At 44.6% G+C, this 20744-nt stretch overlaps 1 protein-coding gene and 4 non-coding genes across 5 annotated transcripts; all 5 read right to left on the bottom strand.

The window, feature by feature from the left end:
• Positions 1-4374: 4374 nt before the first annotated feature.
• Positions 4375-7573, bottom strand: LOC119326702 (60S ribosomal protein L18-2-like). Its single transcript, XM_037600321.1, has 5 exons — positions 7444-7573; positions 7278-7367; positions 6884-7012; positions 6322-6507; positions 4375-4678 (listed from the first exon to the last, which is right to left on the bottom strand). The coding sequence occupies exons 1-5, from the start codon at positions 7444-7446 to the stop codon at positions 4520-4522; spliced, it is 567 nt and encodes a 188-aa protein (XP_037456218.1). The 5' UTR covers positions 7447-7573; the 3' UTR covers positions 4375-4519.
• Positions 5036-5122, bottom strand: LOC119351512. Its single transcript, XR_005169997.1, has one exon. It is a non-coding gene; the product is annotated as a small nucleolar RNA SNORD29 (small nucleolar RNA).
• LOC119351511 lies at positions 5386-5474 on the bottom strand. Its single transcript, XR_005169996.1, has one exon. It is a non-coding gene; the product is annotated as a small nucleolar RNA SNORD29 (small nucleolar RNA).
• Positions 5931-6002, bottom strand: LOC119351108. The gene has a single exon (XR_005169645.1). It is a non-coding gene; the product is annotated as a small nucleolar RNA snoR53Y (small nucleolar RNA).
• On the bottom strand, positions 6749-6820 carry LOC119351107. The gene has a single exon (XR_005169644.1). It is a non-coding gene; the product is annotated as a small nucleolar RNA snoR53Y (small nucleolar RNA).
• Positions 7574-20744: the final 13171 nt, after the last annotated feature.

Genomic DNA, 20744 nt, shown 5'->3' with positions numbered 1-20744 from the left:
AGCAACCGCCACTGATGAAGAATAACGTAGGCTGAAAGGATTCAACCCGAAGACACGCGAACGTAGACGAACAACAACAAGATGCGAGTAAATCCACCAAAAAAGATAGATCCGCCGTAGACACACCTTCACACACCCACCAACGATGCTAGACGCATCGCCGAAACAAGGACTAGACAGGGAGATCTTTATTCCATCTTCAGGGAGCCGCCGCCGTCTCGCATTCCTGAGGAGGACACAAACATTAACAAGACAGAAAAATGACTAAAAACGAAGCCTTCCCGCCGGCCCTTGCCAGGATCCACCGCGCCTCCATGGCCCTAGGGCCACCGGAGACGAGGCGGACCTACGGCGGCGCCGGCGAGAGGTAGGAACCCTAGCTTTCTTTCTTGGAGGAGGAGGAGGAGGAGGAGGAGCGACTTAGCAAGAAGCTAACATGACCAATGAACTAGTGTCGATGAAACTTGGTGATATGCTTGGACGAACATCTCTCTTGACGCCGCAGTTGGCGGCGATCAAACTATGTCCCCACTCCCTCTAACCGGACACAAGAGGCATGTTTGGTAGCCTGCATGAGGCCCGGGCTGGCTTGCGCGGGACGAAAACGGGCTGATTGGTTGCCTGCTTTCACTGTTTGGCCCCCATGGCACGAAACTTAAAGCACTTCTGGGTCTGGCTCCCTGGAAACGCACGAATCGGCAGTTTCTCCAGGACCAGGCCCGAGCGGTGCACGTGGGCGGCGGTGGCTGCACGCGCGCGGCCACGCCCGAGAAGCCGCATTGCTTCCCGAAGCTCCGGCAGTTATTAGCCTCATCGCCCCTCACCGCTCCCTCTCCCCACTCTCCCCCACTCTCCCAACTCTCATCGGTGGCGGCGGATCGGAGCAGAGCAAGAAGACCACCGGACTCCATCACCGGCGAGCGGATCATCACTTGGCCCGCGGCAATGGCGGTAAGCACTTCTCTCTGTTCGACATGCATAACTTTTTCCCGTTCGATCCTACGATAGATTCGATCCACGGCGGAGGGGAATGGGGAATAGAGGTACATAAGCATGTAGAGGTAGTTCATACTAGTTCATACGAGTTCATAGTACTTCAAACTAGTTCATGCAAGATCGGAATAGAGGTAGATGCGGATGCAGAAGGGGGATTGGGGGATAGGGGGTACACAACAGACACCGGCTCACCGCGGCGACCGTCACCGGCGTGCGGAGTGGCGGGTCGAGCCGTTGGCCTTCATCTTCTTCATCGTCGTGCCGGCCGGCGGGTCATCGTCGTCGTCCTCGGCGGAGTCGAGGTCGATCTTCCAGGTACGACGGCTTGGCTCCGGCGCCCTCGCTGGCATTTGCACCGCTTCTTCCTTCTCCTTAGGCTCCCCACCGATGACCGTCGGCGGCGCGATAGCCATATCCTAGTACACTGCGGCACGGCGGTCATTAGGAGCCCAGTAGTTCTTGTACTTGCACCACTTCTTCCTCTGTTTAGCGTCGTCGAAGACGGCCTGATTCATGGCCCAGCGAATGATGTCAGCTGCCATCGCGCCCTTCGCTGGGTCAGGAATCAGCGTCTTTAGCTCTTCTGCAGTGGCCTTCATGAGCACTGCATTAGATTCCTTCTGCATGTCAGGCATGGAGCCGAAGTTCGAGCACACCTCCATGGTGTTCTCGAACTTGGTGCAGTCACCAGCCGACCACCCTAGGAAGAAGGCCCTCCAGCCAATACCCCAAGGGAAGGGGTTGGCGTTGGAGCTGGAGCTAGAGCTCATGGCGATGGGGAGGAGGAAGGTTGACAGTGAGAGAAGAGAGGGGGTGGGTAAGTAGTGTTGGGCAGGGTGAGTAAATATAGGGGCGATGGAGAGGAGGAGAAGAGTGACAGGCATGCCGTTTTAACTACATGCTCTTCAATAAGCCATGAACTCTGTGTTGTGCCTGACTCCATGAATTGTGTGCAGATCGAGGAGCAATGAGGTGCTCCCAGTCGTTGACAACAAGGGCAAGAAACCCCTTCACCCAATGCCCGACGAGGTTGTGCTGCCGCCCACCGCCGAGGAAGACCCGAAGACGCCTGAGGGTGGCGACGACGAGGGCATGGAGGAGCCCCCCAGCAACAAGCGCCGCAACTACGGCCACTACCATCAGGAGGATGGCCCGACTCACTTCTGCAAGGTCATCCTTACACCGAAGCTTGAGTGCATCCCCATGTCCCTGGACTTCACTAAGCACTTCGTCGCGGTGCCGACGGAGTTCAAGCTCAGGAACAACACCAGCTGCTCCTGGAAGGTGACGGTGAAGCTGATGAACGGTAGGGTGACCCTGGATCAGGGTTGGGCCACCTACGCAGCCGTTCATCAGATCAAGATCGGCTACATGGTGACGTTCAAGCTCCTCACTCCCGACACCCTCAAGGTCATCATCTTCGAAGACGATGGCATTGAGGTCGTCAACAAGCGCGGGAAGCACGACGAAGCCTTCGCCGCCAAGGAGTAGGGTCGGGGCCTCCCTAAGTACTATCGAGTCTGTTATGGTTTATGCGTAGAACTATTATGAAGTGTGGTACTTCTTATCTGAAATATGCTCTTAAGTAGTGATCCTCTGTTTATACTCGGCTTTGCTTATGATGTGTGCTACATGGTTGTGCCGAAGTGTGCTGGTAACCTCACCAACTAGCCAAAAAGGTTACTATACACCAGGCGTTGCATACAACCAAACACCATGCCTGGCAGTGTGGTTCTGCCCATGCAGGCAAGAGGACATGCAGGCAACCAAACAACATGCAGATGGTGTATTTAAGGCTGCATTTGCATAGCCAGGCTGGGTTGAGAAGGCTATGCAATGCAGCTACTGTTGGCTACGACAACCAAACACGCCCAAGATTCTCTTGCCCACCATTGGAGTGTCATCCAATATTGTTGCAAACGGTGGCTGGGTTGAGTCAAACAAGTGAACAACAATCCTCGAGTCTGAGTGCCACTTAATGTGTGTGACATCTACATTCAAGAGCTATAGAAGCATATGAACAAAAGAAATGAGAATATGGCGTAAAATGAGAAGTGGGTGAGAAAAGATTATGAAACAACGTCCAGGAGGTCAAGATTGAGCATCTCGGATAACCATAGATCTCGAAGATGAAGGTGATGTTTTTTCTGTTTTTTTTTAGGGTGAGAAGCCTCACGCCTATATCTCGCCCAGATGAGAGAAATCAAGTGGAAGAGAGCCAGAAGAATGGTGTAGTGGGTGCATATAAAAAAATCAATGCAATGATCGATATAAAGGAGGAGTTGTCATCCAAACACAAAAGAGAAGGTGGCAAGGTGGATAGAGAGATTGCGTGAACACCATGACCAAAACGCTTCTAAATTGTGATGGAGGTTGAGGTGAGGAACACATGTGCGGAGGAGTGTAGGCTTGATATCGAGGCCGAGAGGAAACAAATAAGAGAAAGGAACAAAAGTGAAGGATTATGTTCATGGATGCTATCGGCCAATATTGGAAGTTCACCCCTATGTACCCTTGGTAGTGGTAAATTCATGTTTCTTATTATGAATATATGTGTGAGATGGGGTGGCTTTTTGTTACTATTTTGCATTCGGTGGCTTTCGATACTCTATGTTGATATTTTTCGTTCAATTTGAAATGATGTTCAAATTTGTGTATTCAAAAGTCGTACTACCAAGTCAGCGACAATTTAATATGGATCAAAGGGAGTTGCGTCGTCAAAAAGTTCAAACTGTGCAGTGTTTGCAAGGAGAAATAGAAACAAAAGTTTGAATTGTTCAATGAGTAATGGAACAGAAATTTAAATTTTGCGTTTACAAAGGTGGAATGTGAAGTTAAATCTGGCCTTTTTTGGTTTGTAGGAATCACACAGGATAAGAGTTGTATAGGAAAAATTCCTTTGAGCCATTCTTATTCCTATAGAGAAATTCTTTCTATTAAGAAAATAAACATTGGCCTTGACTCAATGAAAAAAATCCTATGATGCGAACCAAAAGGCATCTTCTTCTCTATTCCAGTTCGGATTTCAAATCTCATTTCCTATGACTATCCTATCCTATGAACCAATGGCCTTATGAGGGGAGATGTAGAGATCTCATGAGACAGAATTCGTGCACGAAACTTTTGACATAATTGCAGTATTTTCTTTTCAAAGTTTAAGTTCACCCTCGAAAACTGCGTTACTACAACGACACGTGGGATAGCTGTACTTCAAGCAAAGATACTGCAGAGGCACTGAAGCTAACCAAATACAATGAACATCACTTAAGAGAGAATGGACATCGCCAAGCAAAGATATTGCAAGGCGCTGAAGCTAAGCAATGACTGGTTGCAACGAAACATGGTCTTCAAGCTCACAAAATCAAAACAGTTGACAGCGATAAGAATCTTGCAAAATATCATTCAAACACTGGGGCGATAGATTTTGCTACTCTCAGTACAAAGTACTTTACTAATTACTGTCAATTGCTCAAACAGAACAACAGCCGCTCCACGCAAACAGCGACTAACAAGAAAGGGCGACTTAAACCTTGAAGCCACGGCTGTTCCTCCTACCACGAGCCTTCTCAAACTTCCTACCCTTGGAGCGCACATAGGGCTTGGTATGGCTGTGCGGCACACCAGGTGCTTTGCCGAAGTGCCTCACCGCCTCACGGGCATTCTTGGGTCCCCTCAACAGGATCTGCAGATGCACACATTTGCAGACATAAGAATGAATTCCCCAAGCGGAAGCACTAACAAGAAATATAGCTGAATGGTTTTCTCCAGTTATTCTAAACTTAGAAGTACACTTGAGACTACCACCACTACATATTCAATAGTGGGTAATCATGTTCTCAATCTAGTCTGCTCAGATATAACTATAACGCTTGGTTCATATCACAAACGACCCACAGAGGGAAGTTTTCATAGAGCTGGGATTATAGTGTATCATCCCTGCAATAGTCACAATCTAGCTGTGTTTATTTAGCCAAAAAAACAGAAAAGCCTTTATAGGTTGTAATGACATGTAATTTAGAAATCATAAGAAAAATGTGATTGGGCTCAGATACAAGAGAAGTTCATATCATGACTTCCCACAAAGGGAAGTCTCATAATGAGCTGGGTAATAGTATCATCATTGCGAAAATAATCAAGACAAAATGCTACCACTAAGGATTTGCATAAGCAAAAAAAACAAAAAAAAATCATGCTCTTTTCAAGTAAAAAAGAAAATAGCAGATAGTATGCTCAGATAGAACTATAACGTTTAACTGAGATCAAACAACCCACAGAGGGAAGTATTCATAGAGCTGGGATTATAGTGTATCATCATTGCAAGTCAAACAATAACTTTCAGAGTAGGCAATAATGAAATGCAATGAAGAAATCATAAAAAAGAAACTTGAGAATGCTCAGATACAAAAGAGAAGTTCATATCACGACTACCCACAAAGGGAGGTTTCATAATGAGCTGGGTAATAGTATCATCACTGCAAAAATAATCAAGACAAAATGCTAGCACCAAACATTTGCATAAGCAAAAATAATAGAGACAAATTAGATGCTCATTTGAAGTAAAAGGTAAACACAGGTAGTTTGCTCAGATAGAACTATAACGTTTAGTTGAGATCAGACAACCCACAGAGGGAAGTATTCATAGAGCTGGGATTATAGTGTATCATCATTGCAAGTCACAAAAACATTTACAACAAGATAATACTTTATGCTAACATGTCAAATTAGAAAACCAAACAATTATAAGAGCTCAGATACAATGGAAAAAAGTTCATATCATGACAACCCACAGAGGGAAGTCTCATAATGAGCTGGGTAAAGTGTATCATCATCACAAACATTCAGAACAGGATGCAAAATGCACAAATTTCAACAGCAAACAAATAAAATAAAGAATTCAATGTTTCTGGAAGCCAAAAAAGCAGAACTATGTAAACGGTTCCCTCAGTAAAAATATATTCCTCGTCAGAAAGTATCAGTATTAGCATGGTTAAAGCATCACTGGGAACCTCAGAAAGATCAAAGCCAAAAGAATACATTCAAATACTAATGAAGTTACAGGCAGGCTGACAAGTTCACTATCACAATCACACTATCATAAACATCAGTGTAACAATTTAGCCTCTCTGAAGAAAATTGATAACTGATGAGAAGTCATAAACCTAACTTTTGCACTCTACAAACACTTGGTCAATACAGCCACAGCAAATCCATAAACTTAATATAATGGCACCACTTCCTAAAAACTTATAATATAGTTAGAAGTGCTAACCATAGCAATGGCAAGTGCATATACAAATCAAAAGATCAGGGGGACTAAAAGCTTACAGTGTTCTCCCCAGTTGGAGCACGGAGTGCAAGCTGGTCAAAAGTGAGGCACTCCCCACCAGCATTGACAATCCTTGCCCTCGCTGTCTCTGTGAACCTCAGAGCGGTAACCTTCATTGCTGGGACCTCTTGGATCCGCATGTCATCTGTGATTGTACCAACAACCACAGCAATGTTCTTCTCCTCCTGTCAAGATACAGTTTAAATATGATCATCAGTAGGTTGGGTTACCAAAACCGGAACACTATATAGACCTAGACTGATGGACATTAAGTTGGTTTCGTAGAAGTAGATGGTTTGCATCATACCCACCACGTGGCAAACTACACTTAGCGCATTAAGCTGGAGAGGAATACAAATTTCAACAGGGGAAAATAAATAAGGAATTCAATGTTTTTGGAAGTCGAAAAAGCAGCACTAGGTAAATGGTTCCCTCAGTAATAATATATTGTTCTTCAGATGATATCAGTATTAGCATGGTTAATGCATCATTGGGAACCTTACAACTAGATTACGAACAAACAGACGGTAATGTCTCTCGGCAAAGTATGGGTGTGCATACCTTTCCCTTCATGAAGTTGGAGAGGCGGCGCATGGAGAGCGGCGGGCGGTTAGTCTTGCTCATGAAGAGCCTCTTGAGGATGACGGCGTTGAACTTGCTCTTGGTCCTCCTCACCAGGAAACGGTAGAGCTGCACTCCAGAAAGCAACACAACAATCACAATCCAGAAGCAAACCACAGTACCACACATAAAAAAAAGCCGATCTGGTCTATGCAACACTAGACTATACAGCGCTGCATCCAACGAGAAATGGCGGCCTACCTAGGTAGATGGAAATACAGCTAAACTAACAATCACAGATGCGGCTAGAGCTAATCGAATCACGAACATTCCTTGCGGATGACATCCTAAACAGAGAAGTGGGTCATCGGACGACGAGTTCGCGCGTGAATACCTTGACGAGGAGCTTGAGGTAGACATCGTCGGACTTGGGCGCGACGCGCTTGGTCCTCTTGTTCCTCCCGCCGGCGACGAGGTCGATACCCTGAGCAGCACAGCAGCGTTAGCGCACGCGGCCTAGAGGAAACCCGGAAGGATCTGGATGGGGCTGGGAGGCTCACCATGGCTGCTCCTGCTGCGGCGGCGGTAGGGTTTCCTCGCGGGGTCGCGCTGCGGCTGCGGCTGCTTCTTCTTACCTCGTCCGCCTCCGGCTCGGGAAGGAGAGTGGCGGCGCGTGGAGGAGACGCTATATAGGGAGCGGAGGGAGAGGCGTGGAGAAGGTGTTTAGGGTTTTGATGACTCGTTTGGGCTTTTGGGCTAAGCTGTGGGCCTGCTGAGCCCGACGAATGGAGCACTGCTGTTATGTGGGCCTTTTCCTGTTGGGAGACTCATCGTGTCTGGGCTTTCCGGCGAATTCAATGCCCTTCTCTTTCTTTTTTTTACTCTTGCCAATTGTGGGTGTGTTGCAACGGGCATACATATTAGGGGGTGTTTGGTTCAGGGACTTTTTAGTCCCAGAGACTAGAAAAAATCCCTAAAAAGTCCCTAGGAACCAAACGGGAGGAACTTTTTTTACACGGACTAGAAAAAGACTCTACTAGAGAGTCTTTTTTGATTAGTCCCTGAGACTAGAAAAAGTCCTAGGACTTCTGAACCAAACGCCCCCTTATTATAGGGCGTGTTTTTGCACTATTTTTTGACGCCTTACATGTGTGACTCAGCTGGTTCTAACTAAGCTAATGCAGGCCAAAAACCATGTTATTTACATCGTTTGGTAGTCTGGATTGCACCACTGGACTTAGGCATGTTGTTTGGTGGTCTGTATTTGTGCTTTACGGGGTGAGCACATGCAACGATTGTTTGGTTGTGTGCGCTTAGTTATTTTGCTCACCCCTTTTAAATATGGTGATCTCATCACCCAAATGCGGCACACTTCACAACAAACATTGCATATGAACATCACAACACAATTAACCCTACTCATAATCATGAGCACGCTATTTAACTAGTCATCATATGAACTAAAACATAAGTTTAAGAGGATGCCGCATTGGACAATTTCCATGCAAGTATTTAGGATTACATCTTGGCATTTATCGGCTCACCAAGGCTCAATGGTAGCCAATGCTTGACGCATTCAATGAGTTTATCCCGGCATGACAGCGTGGATTGATCACGAGGCATGGCCGCCCTGTGTTAGTTAAAAGCGTCATCGCTGCAGGACCCATCCACCACCTATTGGTGCTTGACCCTCCTATTTGAGTCTTCGAGGAAATTGACAAATGGATGAGGGCTTTCTTTTGGGGTGGATCAGGCAAAGTCCATGGAGGTCAATGTCTCGCATGGAGCACAATTTGTCGTCCCACATAGTTTGGAGGACTAGGAGTGAAGAACTTAAAGCTTCAGGCGTCAGCGTTGTGTGTCACATGTGAATGGTTGTGTAGGACGGACCCTAGCAGGCCCTGGCGAGGCTTACAGTTGTTCTGTGTTGATGCGGTCAGGGGCAATTTTTAATAGCCTTGTGCACATCCAGTTAGGAGATGGTAAATCCCTCCTATTTTGGAGAGGTCGATGGATAAGGGTAAGATAGTTGCAGACATAGCACCCCTTGTCCTAGAGAAGGTAGCTACAAGATGTGTCAACAATATATCAGTCCATCAGGCCCTCAACAACCTAAGCTGGATAAAAATGTAGGTGCAGTGCTGACACCACAGGGTATTCAGCAATTCTCAAACCTTTGGTCGGCAGTTAGCATCATCTCTCTAAATAGTGTCACCCCTGACATTTTCTCCTGGAGATGGAGTGCCTTCGGTCAGTACTCGGTACAATGACATGGCATGATTTCGCCTGCCCACTGCTCATTGCATATTGAATAGTTGGGCGCCGCTAAAATGCAAAATATTCATATGGCTTGCTCTCTAGTATCGGGTCTAGACCTCGGATAGACGATTCTGACGTGGACTACAAGACGCGACTGTCTGATACATCTCCAACGTATGTATAATTTTTTATTGTTCCGTGTTGTTATATTATCATTCTTGGATATTTACAGTCATTTTATAGCAACTTTATATCATTTTTTGAGACTAACCTATTGACATAGTGCCTAGTGCCAGTTGCTGTTTTTGCTTGTTTTTTACTTCGCAGAAAATCAATATCAAACGGAGTCCAAACGTAGCGAAAAATTTTGATGATTTTTTCTGGACCAGAAGACACATGTTGGGTCAAAGAAGTACTAGAAGGGGCTCCGAGGGGAGCACAGCCCACCTTGGCATGCCTGGGGGCCCAGGCGCGCCCTGGTGGGTTGTGCCCACCTCGACCGCCTCCCGCGCCGCCTCTATGCTATATAAATATCCCAATATTCCAGAAACCCTGGGGGAGTCGACTAAAAACAATTCCAGCCGCCGCAAGTTCCAGAAACCACATATCCAATCTAGACACCATCACGGAGGTGTTCATCATCCTCATTGGTGCCTCTCCGATGATGCGTGAGTAGTTCATTGTAGACCTACGGGTCCGTAGTTAGTAGCTAGATGGCTTCCTCTCTCTCTTTTGATTCTCAGTACAATGGTCTCTTGGAGATCTATTTGATGTAACTCTTTTTGCGGTGTGTTTGTTGGGATCTGATGAACTTTGAGTTTATGATCAGATCTATGTTTTTATCCATGAAAGTTATTTGAGTCTTTTGATCTCTTATATACATGATTACTTATAGTCTCGTATTTCTTCTTTGAATATTTGGTTTAGTTAGGCCGACTAGATCGTTTTTTCTTGTCATGGGAAGAGGTGCTTTGTGATGGGTTCGATCTTACGGTGTTCAATCCCAGTGACAGAAGGGGAAATGACACTTATGTATCGTTGCTATTAAGGATAACAAGATGGGGTCTATTCCTACATGAATAGATCTTGTCTACATCATGTCATCGTTCTTGTTGCATTGCTCCGTTTCTCCATGAACTTAATACACTAGATGCATGCTGGATAGCGGTTGATGTGTGGAGTAATAGTAGCAGATGCAGGCAGGAGTCGGTTACTAATCTTGGGCGTGATGCTTGTATAATGATCATTGCCTGGATATCGGCATAATTATTTGAAGTTCTATCAATTTCCCAACAATAATTTGTTTACCCACTGTATCCTATTTTTCTCGAGAGAAGCCACTACTGAAATGTACGGCCCCCAGGTCTATTTTCTCATCATATACTTTCAGATCTATATTGTTATTTGCCTTTTTATTTATTTGCCAATTTTATTTTCAGATCTATATTTCTAAAAACCCAAAAATACCTCGCTGAATTTTATTTGCATCTATCAACTTATTACAATTTCATCTCGTCAACTTGACAATTTTTGGCACCGTTACCGGAAAGGGATTGACAACCCCTTTAACACGTGGGGTTGCAAGTATTTGTTCTTTGTGTGCAGGTACCGTTTAGGTAGTGTTGCTTGGTTCTCCTACTGGTTCGATAACCTTGGTCTTATCACTGAGGGAAATAACTATCAATGTTGTGTTGCATCATCCCTTCCTCTTTGGGGAAATACCGACGTAGTTCAAGCCGCATCAAAAGGAATTTTCGGCGCCGTTGCCGGGGAGACATCATCAACATATACCAGGTTCCCAATCACAAATCTCATCTCCTTGCAATTTACAGTATTTGCCATTTGCCTCTCGTTTTCCTCTCCCCCACTTCACAAAAAATTGTCGTTTTATTCGCCCTCTTTTTCGTTCGTCGTTTTCTTGACAGATCTGTTTTTGAGTGCAATCTTGTTGCGTAGTCACGATGACTCAAGAGAACACCAAGTTGTGTGATTTCTCCAATACCAACAACAATGATTTTTATTAGCACTCCAATTGCTCCTCCCGCCACTAGTGCGGAATCTTGTGATATTAATGTTGTTTTGTTGAATCTTGTTATGAAAGATCAATTTTCCGGTACTCCTAGTGAGGATGCCGCATCCCATCTTAACACATTCGTGGAATTATGCGATATGCAAAAGAAAAAAGATGTGGACAATGATATTGTGAAGTTGTAATTATTTCCATTTTCTTTGCGAGATCATGCAAAATTTTGGTTTTCTTCTTTGCCTCGTGATACGTCTCCAACATATATATAATTTATGAAGTATTCATGCCATGTTTACAACAATTTTATATGGTTTTGGTATGATTTGCATGGAACTAACCCCGACTGACGTTGTTTTCAGCAGAATTACCATGGTGTTGTTTTTTGTGCAGAAATGAAAGTTCTCCAAATGAGCTGAAACTTTTTGACGATTTCTTTGGGACAAAAGAGACCCCCGAAGCTTTGATGGAAGGACCAGAAGGTGAAGGAGTAGGGCACAAGACACCGGGGCGTGCCTGAGGGGCCGGGCTTGCCCCGGTGGGTTGTGCTCACCTCGAGGCCCGTCTTCGCGTGAAACCAATGCCAAAAAATCCTATAAATAGAGAAACCATCAGAAATAACCCTCGATCAGAAGTTCCGCTGCCGCAAGCCTCTGTAGCCACGAGAAACCAATCTAGACCCCTTTCCTGCACTCAGCCAGAGGGGGAAGTCATCACCGGTGGCCATCTTCCTCATCCCGGGGGCCACTATGATGAGGATGGAGTAGTCCACCCTCAGGGCTGATGGTTTGTACCAGTAGTTATGTGTTTAATCTCTCTCTCTCTCTCTCTCGTGTTCTTGAGATGTCACGATCTTGATGTATCGCGGGCTTTGTTAATATAGTCGGATCATATGGTGTTTTCCCCTCTGTATCTTGTTGTGAATTGAGTTTTCCCTTTGAGATTTTGTTTTATCGGATTGAATACTTCATTGGATTTGAGAACACTCAATGTATGTCTTTCTATGAATATCTGTGGTGACAATGGGGTATCATATTGATTCACTTGATATGTGTTTTGTGAAGGAAATATGCCCTAGAGGTAATAATAAAGTTGTTATTTTCTATTTTTCTTATATCATGATAAATGTTAATTGTTCATGCTAGAATTGTATTAACCGGAAACTTGATACATGTGTGGATACATAGACAAAATACCGTGTCCCTAGTAAGCCTCTACTAGACTAGCGCGTTGATCAAAGATGGTGAAGTTTCCTAACCATAGACATGCGTTGTCATTTGATAAACGGGATCACATCATTAGGAGAATGATGTGATGGACAAGACCCATTCGTCGGCTTAGCATTATGATCGTTCAGTTTTATAGCTATTGCTTTCTCCATGCCAAATACATATTCCTCCGACTATGAGATTACGCAACTCCCGGATACCAAAGGAATGTCTTATGTGCTATCAAACATTACAACGTAACTGGGTGATTATAAATATGCTCTATAGGTAAATCCGAAGGTGTTTGTTGGGTTGGCATAAATTGAGATTAGGACTTGTCACTCCGAGTATCGAGAGGTATCTCTGGGCCCTCTCGGTAATACACATCATAAGAAGCCTTGCAAGCAAAGTGACTAATGAGTAAGTTGGAGGATGGTGTATTACAGAACGAGTAACGAGACTTGCTGGTAACGATATTGAACTAGGTATGAAGATACCGACGATCGAATCTCGGGCAAGTAACATACCGATGACAAAGGGAATAATGTATGTTGTCGTAACGGTTCGACCGATAAAGATCTTCATAGAATATGTGGGAGCCAATATGAGCATCCAGGTTCCGCTATTGGTTATTGACTGGAGAGGTGTCTCGGTCATGTCTACATAGTTCTCGAACCCGTAGGGTCCGCACACTTAACGTTCGTTGACGAGATAATATTATATGAGTTATGTGATTTGGTGACCGAGTGTTGTTCAGAATCCCGGATGAGATCATGGAAAAGACGAGGAGTCTCGAAATTGTCGAGAGGTAAAAATTGATATATAGGACGATAGAATTCGGACACCGAAAGTGTTTCGGGAAGCACCGGGTACTTATCGGGTCACCGAAAGGGGTTCTGGGCACCCCCGACAAAAGATATGGGCCTTATGGGCCAAGAGGGGAAACACACGAACCACAAAGGGGCTGGTGTGCCCCCCCCCATATTGGCTGGCCAAATTGGAGAAGGAAAGGGGAAGGGGGAAAGGTAAAAGGGAATAGGATTCCCCCTTCCCCCTCTTCCCTTCCTACTCCAAATAGGAATAGGATAGGGGGGGTGGCCGAATTGGGAGAGGACCCCAAGTAGGATTCCTCCGACTTGGGGCATCGCCTTGGCTGCCTCTCCTCCCCTCCAACCAATATATATGTGGGGAGGGGGCATCTACAACATAGAACATCAATTGTTAGTCGTGTGCAGCGCCCCCCTCCACAGTTTACACCCCCGGTCATATTGTCGTGGTGCTTAGGCGAAGCCCTGCACAGATCACTTCACCATCACCGTCACCATGCCGTCGTGCTGACGGAACTCATCTACTTCATCGACACCTTGCTGGATCAAGAGGGCGAGGAACGTCATCGAGCTAAACGTGTGCAGAACTCGGAGGTGTCGTACGTTCGGTACTTGATCAGTCGGAGCTAGAAGAAGTTCGACTACATCAACCACGTTGTCTAATGCTTCCGTTTTTGGTCTATGAGGGAACGTGTGCACACTCTCCCCCTCTTGTTGCTATGCATCTCCTAGATAGATCTTGCGTGAGCGTAGGATTTTTTCTTGAAATTGCATGCTGAAGGAAATATGCCCTAGAGGCAATAATAAAGTTATTATTTATTTCCTCATATCATGATAAATGTTTATTATTCATGCTAGAATTGTATTACCAAGAAACATAATACATGTGTGAATACATAGACAAACATAGTGTCACTAGTATGCCTCTACTTGACTAGCTCGTGAATCAAAGATGGTTAAGTTTCCTAACCATAGACATGAGTTGTCATTTGATTAACGGGATCACATCATTAGGAGAATGATGTGATTGACTTGACCCATTCCGTTAGCTTAGCACTTGATCATTTAGTATGTTGCTATTGCTTTCTTCATGACTTACAGATATTCCTATGACTACGAGATTATGTAACTCCCGCTTACCAGAGGAACACTTTGTGTGCTACCAAACATCACAACGTAACTGGGTGATTATAAAGGTGCTCTACAGGTGTCTCCGAAGGTACCTTTTGAGTTGACGTACTTCAAGATTAGGATTTGTCATTCCGATTGTCGGAGAGGTATCTCTGGGCCCTCTCGGTAATGCACATCACTATAAGCCTTGCAAGCAATGTAGCTAATGAGTTAGTTACGGGATGATGCATTACGTAATGAGTAAAGAGACTTGCCGGTAACGAGATTGAACTAGGTATTGAGATACCGACGATCAAATCTCGGGCAAGTAACATACCGATGACAAAGGGAACAACGTATGTTGTTATGCGGTTTGACCGATAAAGATCTTCGTAGAATATGTAGGAGTCAATATGAGCATCTAGGTTCCGCTATTGGTTATTGACCGGAAACGAGTCTCGGTCATGTCTACATAGTTCTCGAACTCGTAGGGTCCGCACGCTTAAAGTTAGATGATGGTTATATTATGAGTTTATGTGTTTTGATGTAACGAAGGTTGTTCGGAGTCCCAGATATGATCACGGACATGACGAGGAGTCTCGAAATGGTCGAGACATAAAGATCGATATATTGGATGACTATATTTGGACACAGGAAAGGTTCTGGGTGAGATTGGGACAATACGGGAGCTCCGGGAGGTTATGGAAACCCCCCGGGAGGTATATGGGCCTTAATGGGCTTTAGTGGAAAGGAGGGAAAGGAGCAAGGGAGGGGGCGCCCCCCCAAGCCCAATCCGAATTGGGAGGGGGGTCGACCCCCCCTTTCCTTCCTCCCTCCTTCCTCTTCCTTCCCTCTCCCTCTCCAAATAGGAAAAAGGAGGAGCCCTACTCCTTGTGGGAGTAGGACTCCCCCCTTGGGCGCGCCTCCTCCCCTTGGCCGGCCCTCTCCTCCACTCCTTTATATACGAGGGAGGGGGCACCCCATAGACACAACAATTGATCATTGATCTCTTAGCCGTGTGCGGTGCCCCCCTCCACCATAGTCCTCCTCGATAATATCGTAGCGGTGCTTAGGCGAAGCCCTGCGTCGATAGAACATCATCATCGTCATCACGCCGTCGTGCTGACGGAACTCTCCCTCAAAGCTCGGCTGGATCGGAGTTCGAGGGACGTCATCGAGCTGAACGTGTGCAAGAACTCGGTGGTGCCGTGCATTCGGTACTTGATCGGTCGGATCGTGAATACGTACGACTACATCAACCGCGTTGTGCTAACGCTTCCGCTTTCGGTCTACGAGGGTACGTGGACACACTCTCCCCTCTCGTTGCTATGCATCACCATGATCTTGCGTGTGCGTAGGAAATTTTTTGAAATCACTATGTTCCTCAACAGTGGCATCCGAGCCAGGTTTTATGCGTAGATGTTATATGCACGAGTAGAACACAAGTGAGTTGTGGGCGATACAAGGCATACTGCTTACCAGCATGTCATACTTTGGTTCGGCGGTATTGTTGGATGAAGCGGCCCGGACCGACATTACAGTACGCTTACGCGAGACTGGTTCTACCAACGTGCTTTGCACACAGGTGGCTGGCGGGTGTCAGTTTCTCCAACTTTAGTTGAACCGAGTGTGGCTACGCCCGGTCCTTGAGAAGGTTAAAACAACACTAACTTGACGAACTATCGTTGTGGTTTTGATGCGTAGGTAAGAACGGTTCTTGCTCAGCCCGTAGCAGCCACGTAAAACTTGCAACAACAAAGTAGAGGACGTCTAACTTGTTTTTGCAAGGCATGTTGTGATGTGATATGGTCAAGACGTGATGCTATATTTTATTGTATGAGATGATCATGTTTTGTAACCAAGTTATCCGCAACTGGTAGGAGCCATATGGTTGTCACTTTATTGTATGCAATGCAATCGCCCTGTAATTGCTTTACTTTATCACTAAGCGGTAGCGATAGTCGTAGAAGCAATAGTTGGCGAGACGACAGCGATGCTACGATGGAGACCAAGGTGTCACGCCGGTGATGATGGTGATCATGACGGTGCTTCGGAGATGGAGATCACAAGCACAAGATGATGATGGCCATATCATATCACTTATATTGATTGCATGTGATGTTTATCTTTTATGCATCTTATCTTGCTTTGATTGACGGTAGCATTATAAGATGATCTCTCACTAAATTTCAAGATAAAAGTGTTCTCCATGAGTATGCACCGTTGCCAAAGTTCGTCGTGCCCAGACACCACGTGATGATCGGGTGTGATAAGCTCAACGTCCATCTACAACGGGTGCAAGCCAGTTTTGCACACGCAGAATACTCAGGTTAAACTTGACGAGCCTAGCATATGCAGATATGGCCTCGGAACACTGAGACCGAAAGGTCGAGCATGAATCATATAGTAGATATGATCAACATAGTGATGTTCACCATTGAAAACCACCCCATTTCACGTGATGATTGGTTATGGTTTAGTTGATTTGGATCACGTGGTCACTTAGATGATTAGAGGGATGTCTATCTAAGTGGGAGTTCTTAAGTAATATGATTAATTGAACTTAAATTTATCATGAACTTAGTACCTGATAGCATTTTGCTTGTCTATGTTTGTTGTAGATAGATGGCCCGTGCTGTTGTTCCATTGAATTTTAATGCGTTCCTTGAGAAAGCAAAGTTGAAAGATGATGGTAGCAATTACACGGACTGGGTCCATAACTTGAGGATTATCCTCATTGCTGCACAGAAGAATTACGTCCTGGAAGCACCGCTAGGTTCCAAACCTGCTGCAGGAGCAACACCAGATGTTATGAACATCTGGCAGAGCAAAGTTGATGACTACTCGATAGTTTAGTGTGCCATGCTTTACGACTTAGAATCGGGACTTCAACGACGTTTTGAACGTCATAGAGCATATGAGATGTTCCAGGATTTGAAGTTAATATTTCAAGCAAATGCCCGGATTGAGAGATATGAAGTCTCCAATAAGTTCTACAGCTGCAAGATGGAGGAGAATAGTTCTGTCAGTGAGCATATACTCAGAATGTCTGGGTATAACAATCACTTGATTCAACTGGGAGTTAATCTTGCGGATGATAGCCTCATTGACAGAATTCTTCAATCACTGCCACCAAGCTACAAGAGCTTCATGATGAACTATAATATGCAAGGGATGGATAAGACAATTCCCGAGCTCTTCGCAATGCTAAAGGTTGCGGAGGTAGAAATCAAGAAGGAGCATCAAGTGTTGATAGTCAATAAGACCACCAGTTTCAAGAAAAAGGGCAAAGGGAAAAAGAAGGGGAACTTCAAGAAGAACAGCAAACAAGTTGCTGCTCAAGAGAAGAAACCCAAGTCTGGACCTAAGCCTGAGACTGAGTGCTTCTACTGCAAGCAGACTGGTCACTAATAAGCGGAACTGCCCCAAGTATTTGGCGGATAAGAAGGATGGCAAGGTGAACAAAGGTATATGTGATATACATGTTATTGATGTGTACCTTACCAGAGCTCACAGTAGCACCTGGGTATTTGATACTGGTTCTGTTGCTAATATTTGCAACTCGAAACAGGGACTACGGATTAAGCGAACACTGGCTAAGGACGAGGTGATGATGCGCGTGGTAAATGGTTCCAAAGTTGATGTGATCGCCGTCGGCATGCTAGGTCTACATCTACCTTCGGGATTAGTTTTAGACCTAAATAATTGTTATTTGGTGCCAGCGTTGAGCATGAACATCATATCTGGATCTTGTTTAATGCGAGACGGTTATTCATTTAAATCTGAGAATAATGGTTGTTCTATTTATATGACTAATATCTTTTATGGTCATGCACCCTTAAAGAGTGGTCTATTTTTTATGAATCTCGATAGTAGTGATACACATATTCACAATGTTGAAGCCAAAAGATGCAGAGTTGATAATGATAGTGCCACTTATTTGTGGCACTGTCGTTTAGGTCATATTGGTGTAAAGCGCATGAAGAAACTCCATACTAATGGACTTTTGGAATCACTTGGTACTTGCGAACCATGCCCCATGGGCAAGATGACTAAAACTCCGTTCTTCGAAACTATGGAGCGAGCAATTGATTTGTTGGAAATCATACATATTGATGTATGTGGTCCAATGAATGTTGAGGCTCGCGGCGGGTATCATTATTTTCTCACCTTCACAGATGATTTGAGCAGATATGGATATATCTACTTAATGAAACATAAGTCTGAAACATTTGAAAAGTTCAAAGAATTTCAGAGTGAAGTTGAAAATCATCGTAACAAGAAAATAAAGTTTCTACGATCTGATTGTGGAGGAGAATATTTGAGTTACGAGTTTGGTCTACATTTGAAACAATGCAGAATAGTTTCACAACTCACGCCACCCGGAACACCACAGTGTAATGGTGTGTCTGAATGTCGTAATCGTACTTTACTAAGATATGGTGCGATCTATGATGTCTCTTACTGATTTACCACTATCATTTTGGGGTTATGCTTTAGAGACGACTGCATTCACGTTAAATAGGGCACCATCAAAATCCGTTGAGACGACACCTTATGAACTGTGGTTTGACAAGAAACCAAAGTTGTCGTTTCTTAAAGTTTGGGGCTGCAATGCTTATGTGAAAAAGCTTCAACCTGATAAGCTCAAACCCAAATCGGAGAAATGTGTCTTCATAGGATACCCAAAGGAAACTGTTGGGTACACCTTCTATCACAGATCCGAAGGCAAGACATTTGTTGCCAAGAATGGATCCTTTCTAGAGAAGGAGTTTCTCTCGAAAGAAGTGAGTTGGAGGAAAATAGAACTTGATGAGGTAACTGTACCTGCTCCTTTATTGGAAAATAGTTCATCACAGAAACCGGTTCCTGTGACGACTACACCAATAAGTGAGGAAGCTAATGATGTTGATCATGAAACTTCAGATCAAGTTACTACTGAACTTCGTAGGCAACCAGAGTAAGATCCGCACCAGAGTGGTACGGTAATCCTATTATGGAGGTCATGTTACTTGACCATGGCGAACCTACGAACTATGAGGAAGCAATGATGAACCCAGATTCCGCAAAATGGCTTGAGGCCATGGAATCTGAGATGGGATCCATGTATGAGAACAAAGTGTGGACTTTGATTGACTTGCCCGATGATCGGCAAGCCATTGAGAATAAATGGATCTTCAAGAAGAAGACCGACGCTGATGGTAATGTTACTATCTACAAAGCCCGACTTGTTGCGAAAGGTTTTCGACAAGTTCAAGGGGTTGACTACGATGAGACTTTCTCACCCGTAGCGATGCTTAAGTCTGTCCGAATCATGTTAGCAATTGCCGTGTTTTATGATTATGAAATTTGGCAAATGGATGTCAAAACCGCATTCCTGAATGGATTTCTGGAAGAAGAGTTGTATATGATGCAACCAGAAGGTTTTGTCGATCCAAAGGATGCTAACAAAGTGTGCAAGCTCCAGCGATTCATTTATGGACTGGTGCAAGCCTCTCGGAGTTGGAATAAACGCTTTGATAGTGTGATCAAAGCATATGGTTTTATACAGACTTTTGGAGAAGCCTGTATTTACAAGAAAGTGAGTGGGAGCTCTGTAGCATTTCTAATATTATATGTGGACGACATATTATTGAGATGATATAGAATTTCTGGATAGTACAAAAGGATACTTGAATAAAAGTTTTTCAATGAAAGACCTCGGTGAAGCTGCTTATATATTGGGCATCAAGATCTATAGAGATAGATCAAGGCGCTTAATTGGACTTTCACAAAGTACATACCTTGATAAAGTTTTGAAGAAGTTCAAAATGGATCAAGCAAAGAAAGGGTTCTTGCCTATAATACAAGGTGTGAAGCTGAGTCAGACTCAATGCCCGACCACTGCAGAAGATAGATAGAAAATGAAAGAAGTTCCCTATGCTTCAGCCATAGGCTCTATCATGTATGCAAATGTTGTGTACCAGACCTGATGTGTGCCTTGCTATTAGTTTAGCAGGGAGGTACCAAAGTAATCCAGGAGTGGATCATTGGACAGCGGTCAAGAACATCCTGAAATACCTGAAAAGGACTAAGGATATGTTTCTCATTTATGGAGGTGACAAAGAGCTAGTCGTAAATGGTTACGTTGATGCAAACTTTGACACTGATCCGGACGATTCTAAATCGCAAACCAGATACGTGTTTATATTGAACGGTGGAGCTGTCAGTTGGTGCAATTCTAAACAAAGCGTCGTGGCAGGATCTACATGTGAAGCGGAGTACATAGTTGCTTCAGAAGCAGCAAATGAAGGAGTCTGGATGAAGGAGTTCATATCCGATCTAGGTGTCATACCTAATGCATCGGGTCCAATGAAAATCTTTTGTGACAATACTGGTGCAATTGCCTTGGCAAAGGAATCCAGATTTCACAAGAGAACCAAGCACATCAAGAG

Source organism: Triticum dicoccoides, chromosome 1B, assembly GCF_002162155.2.
Source record: "Triticum dicoccoides isolate Atlit2015 ecotype Zavitan chromosome 1B, WEW_v2.0, whole genome shotgun sequence".
Lineage (NCBI taxonomy): Eukaryota > Viridiplantae > Streptophyta > Magnoliopsida > Poales > Poaceae > Triticum > Triticum dicoccoides.
This window is presented reverse-complemented; position numbering and strand designations above follow the sequence as displayed.

Coding starts and splice junctions, on each gene's coding strand:
- LOC119326702 (XM_037600321.1), bottom strand. Junction 6,508..6,883: donor CCAACTTCATGAAGGGAAAG/GTATGCACACCC, acceptor GTATCTTGACAG/GAGGAGAAGAACATTGCTGT. Junction 4,679..6,321: donor CTCCAACTGGGGAGAACACT/GTAAGCTTTTAG, acceptor GTGCATCTGCAG/ATCCTGTTGAGGGGACCCAA.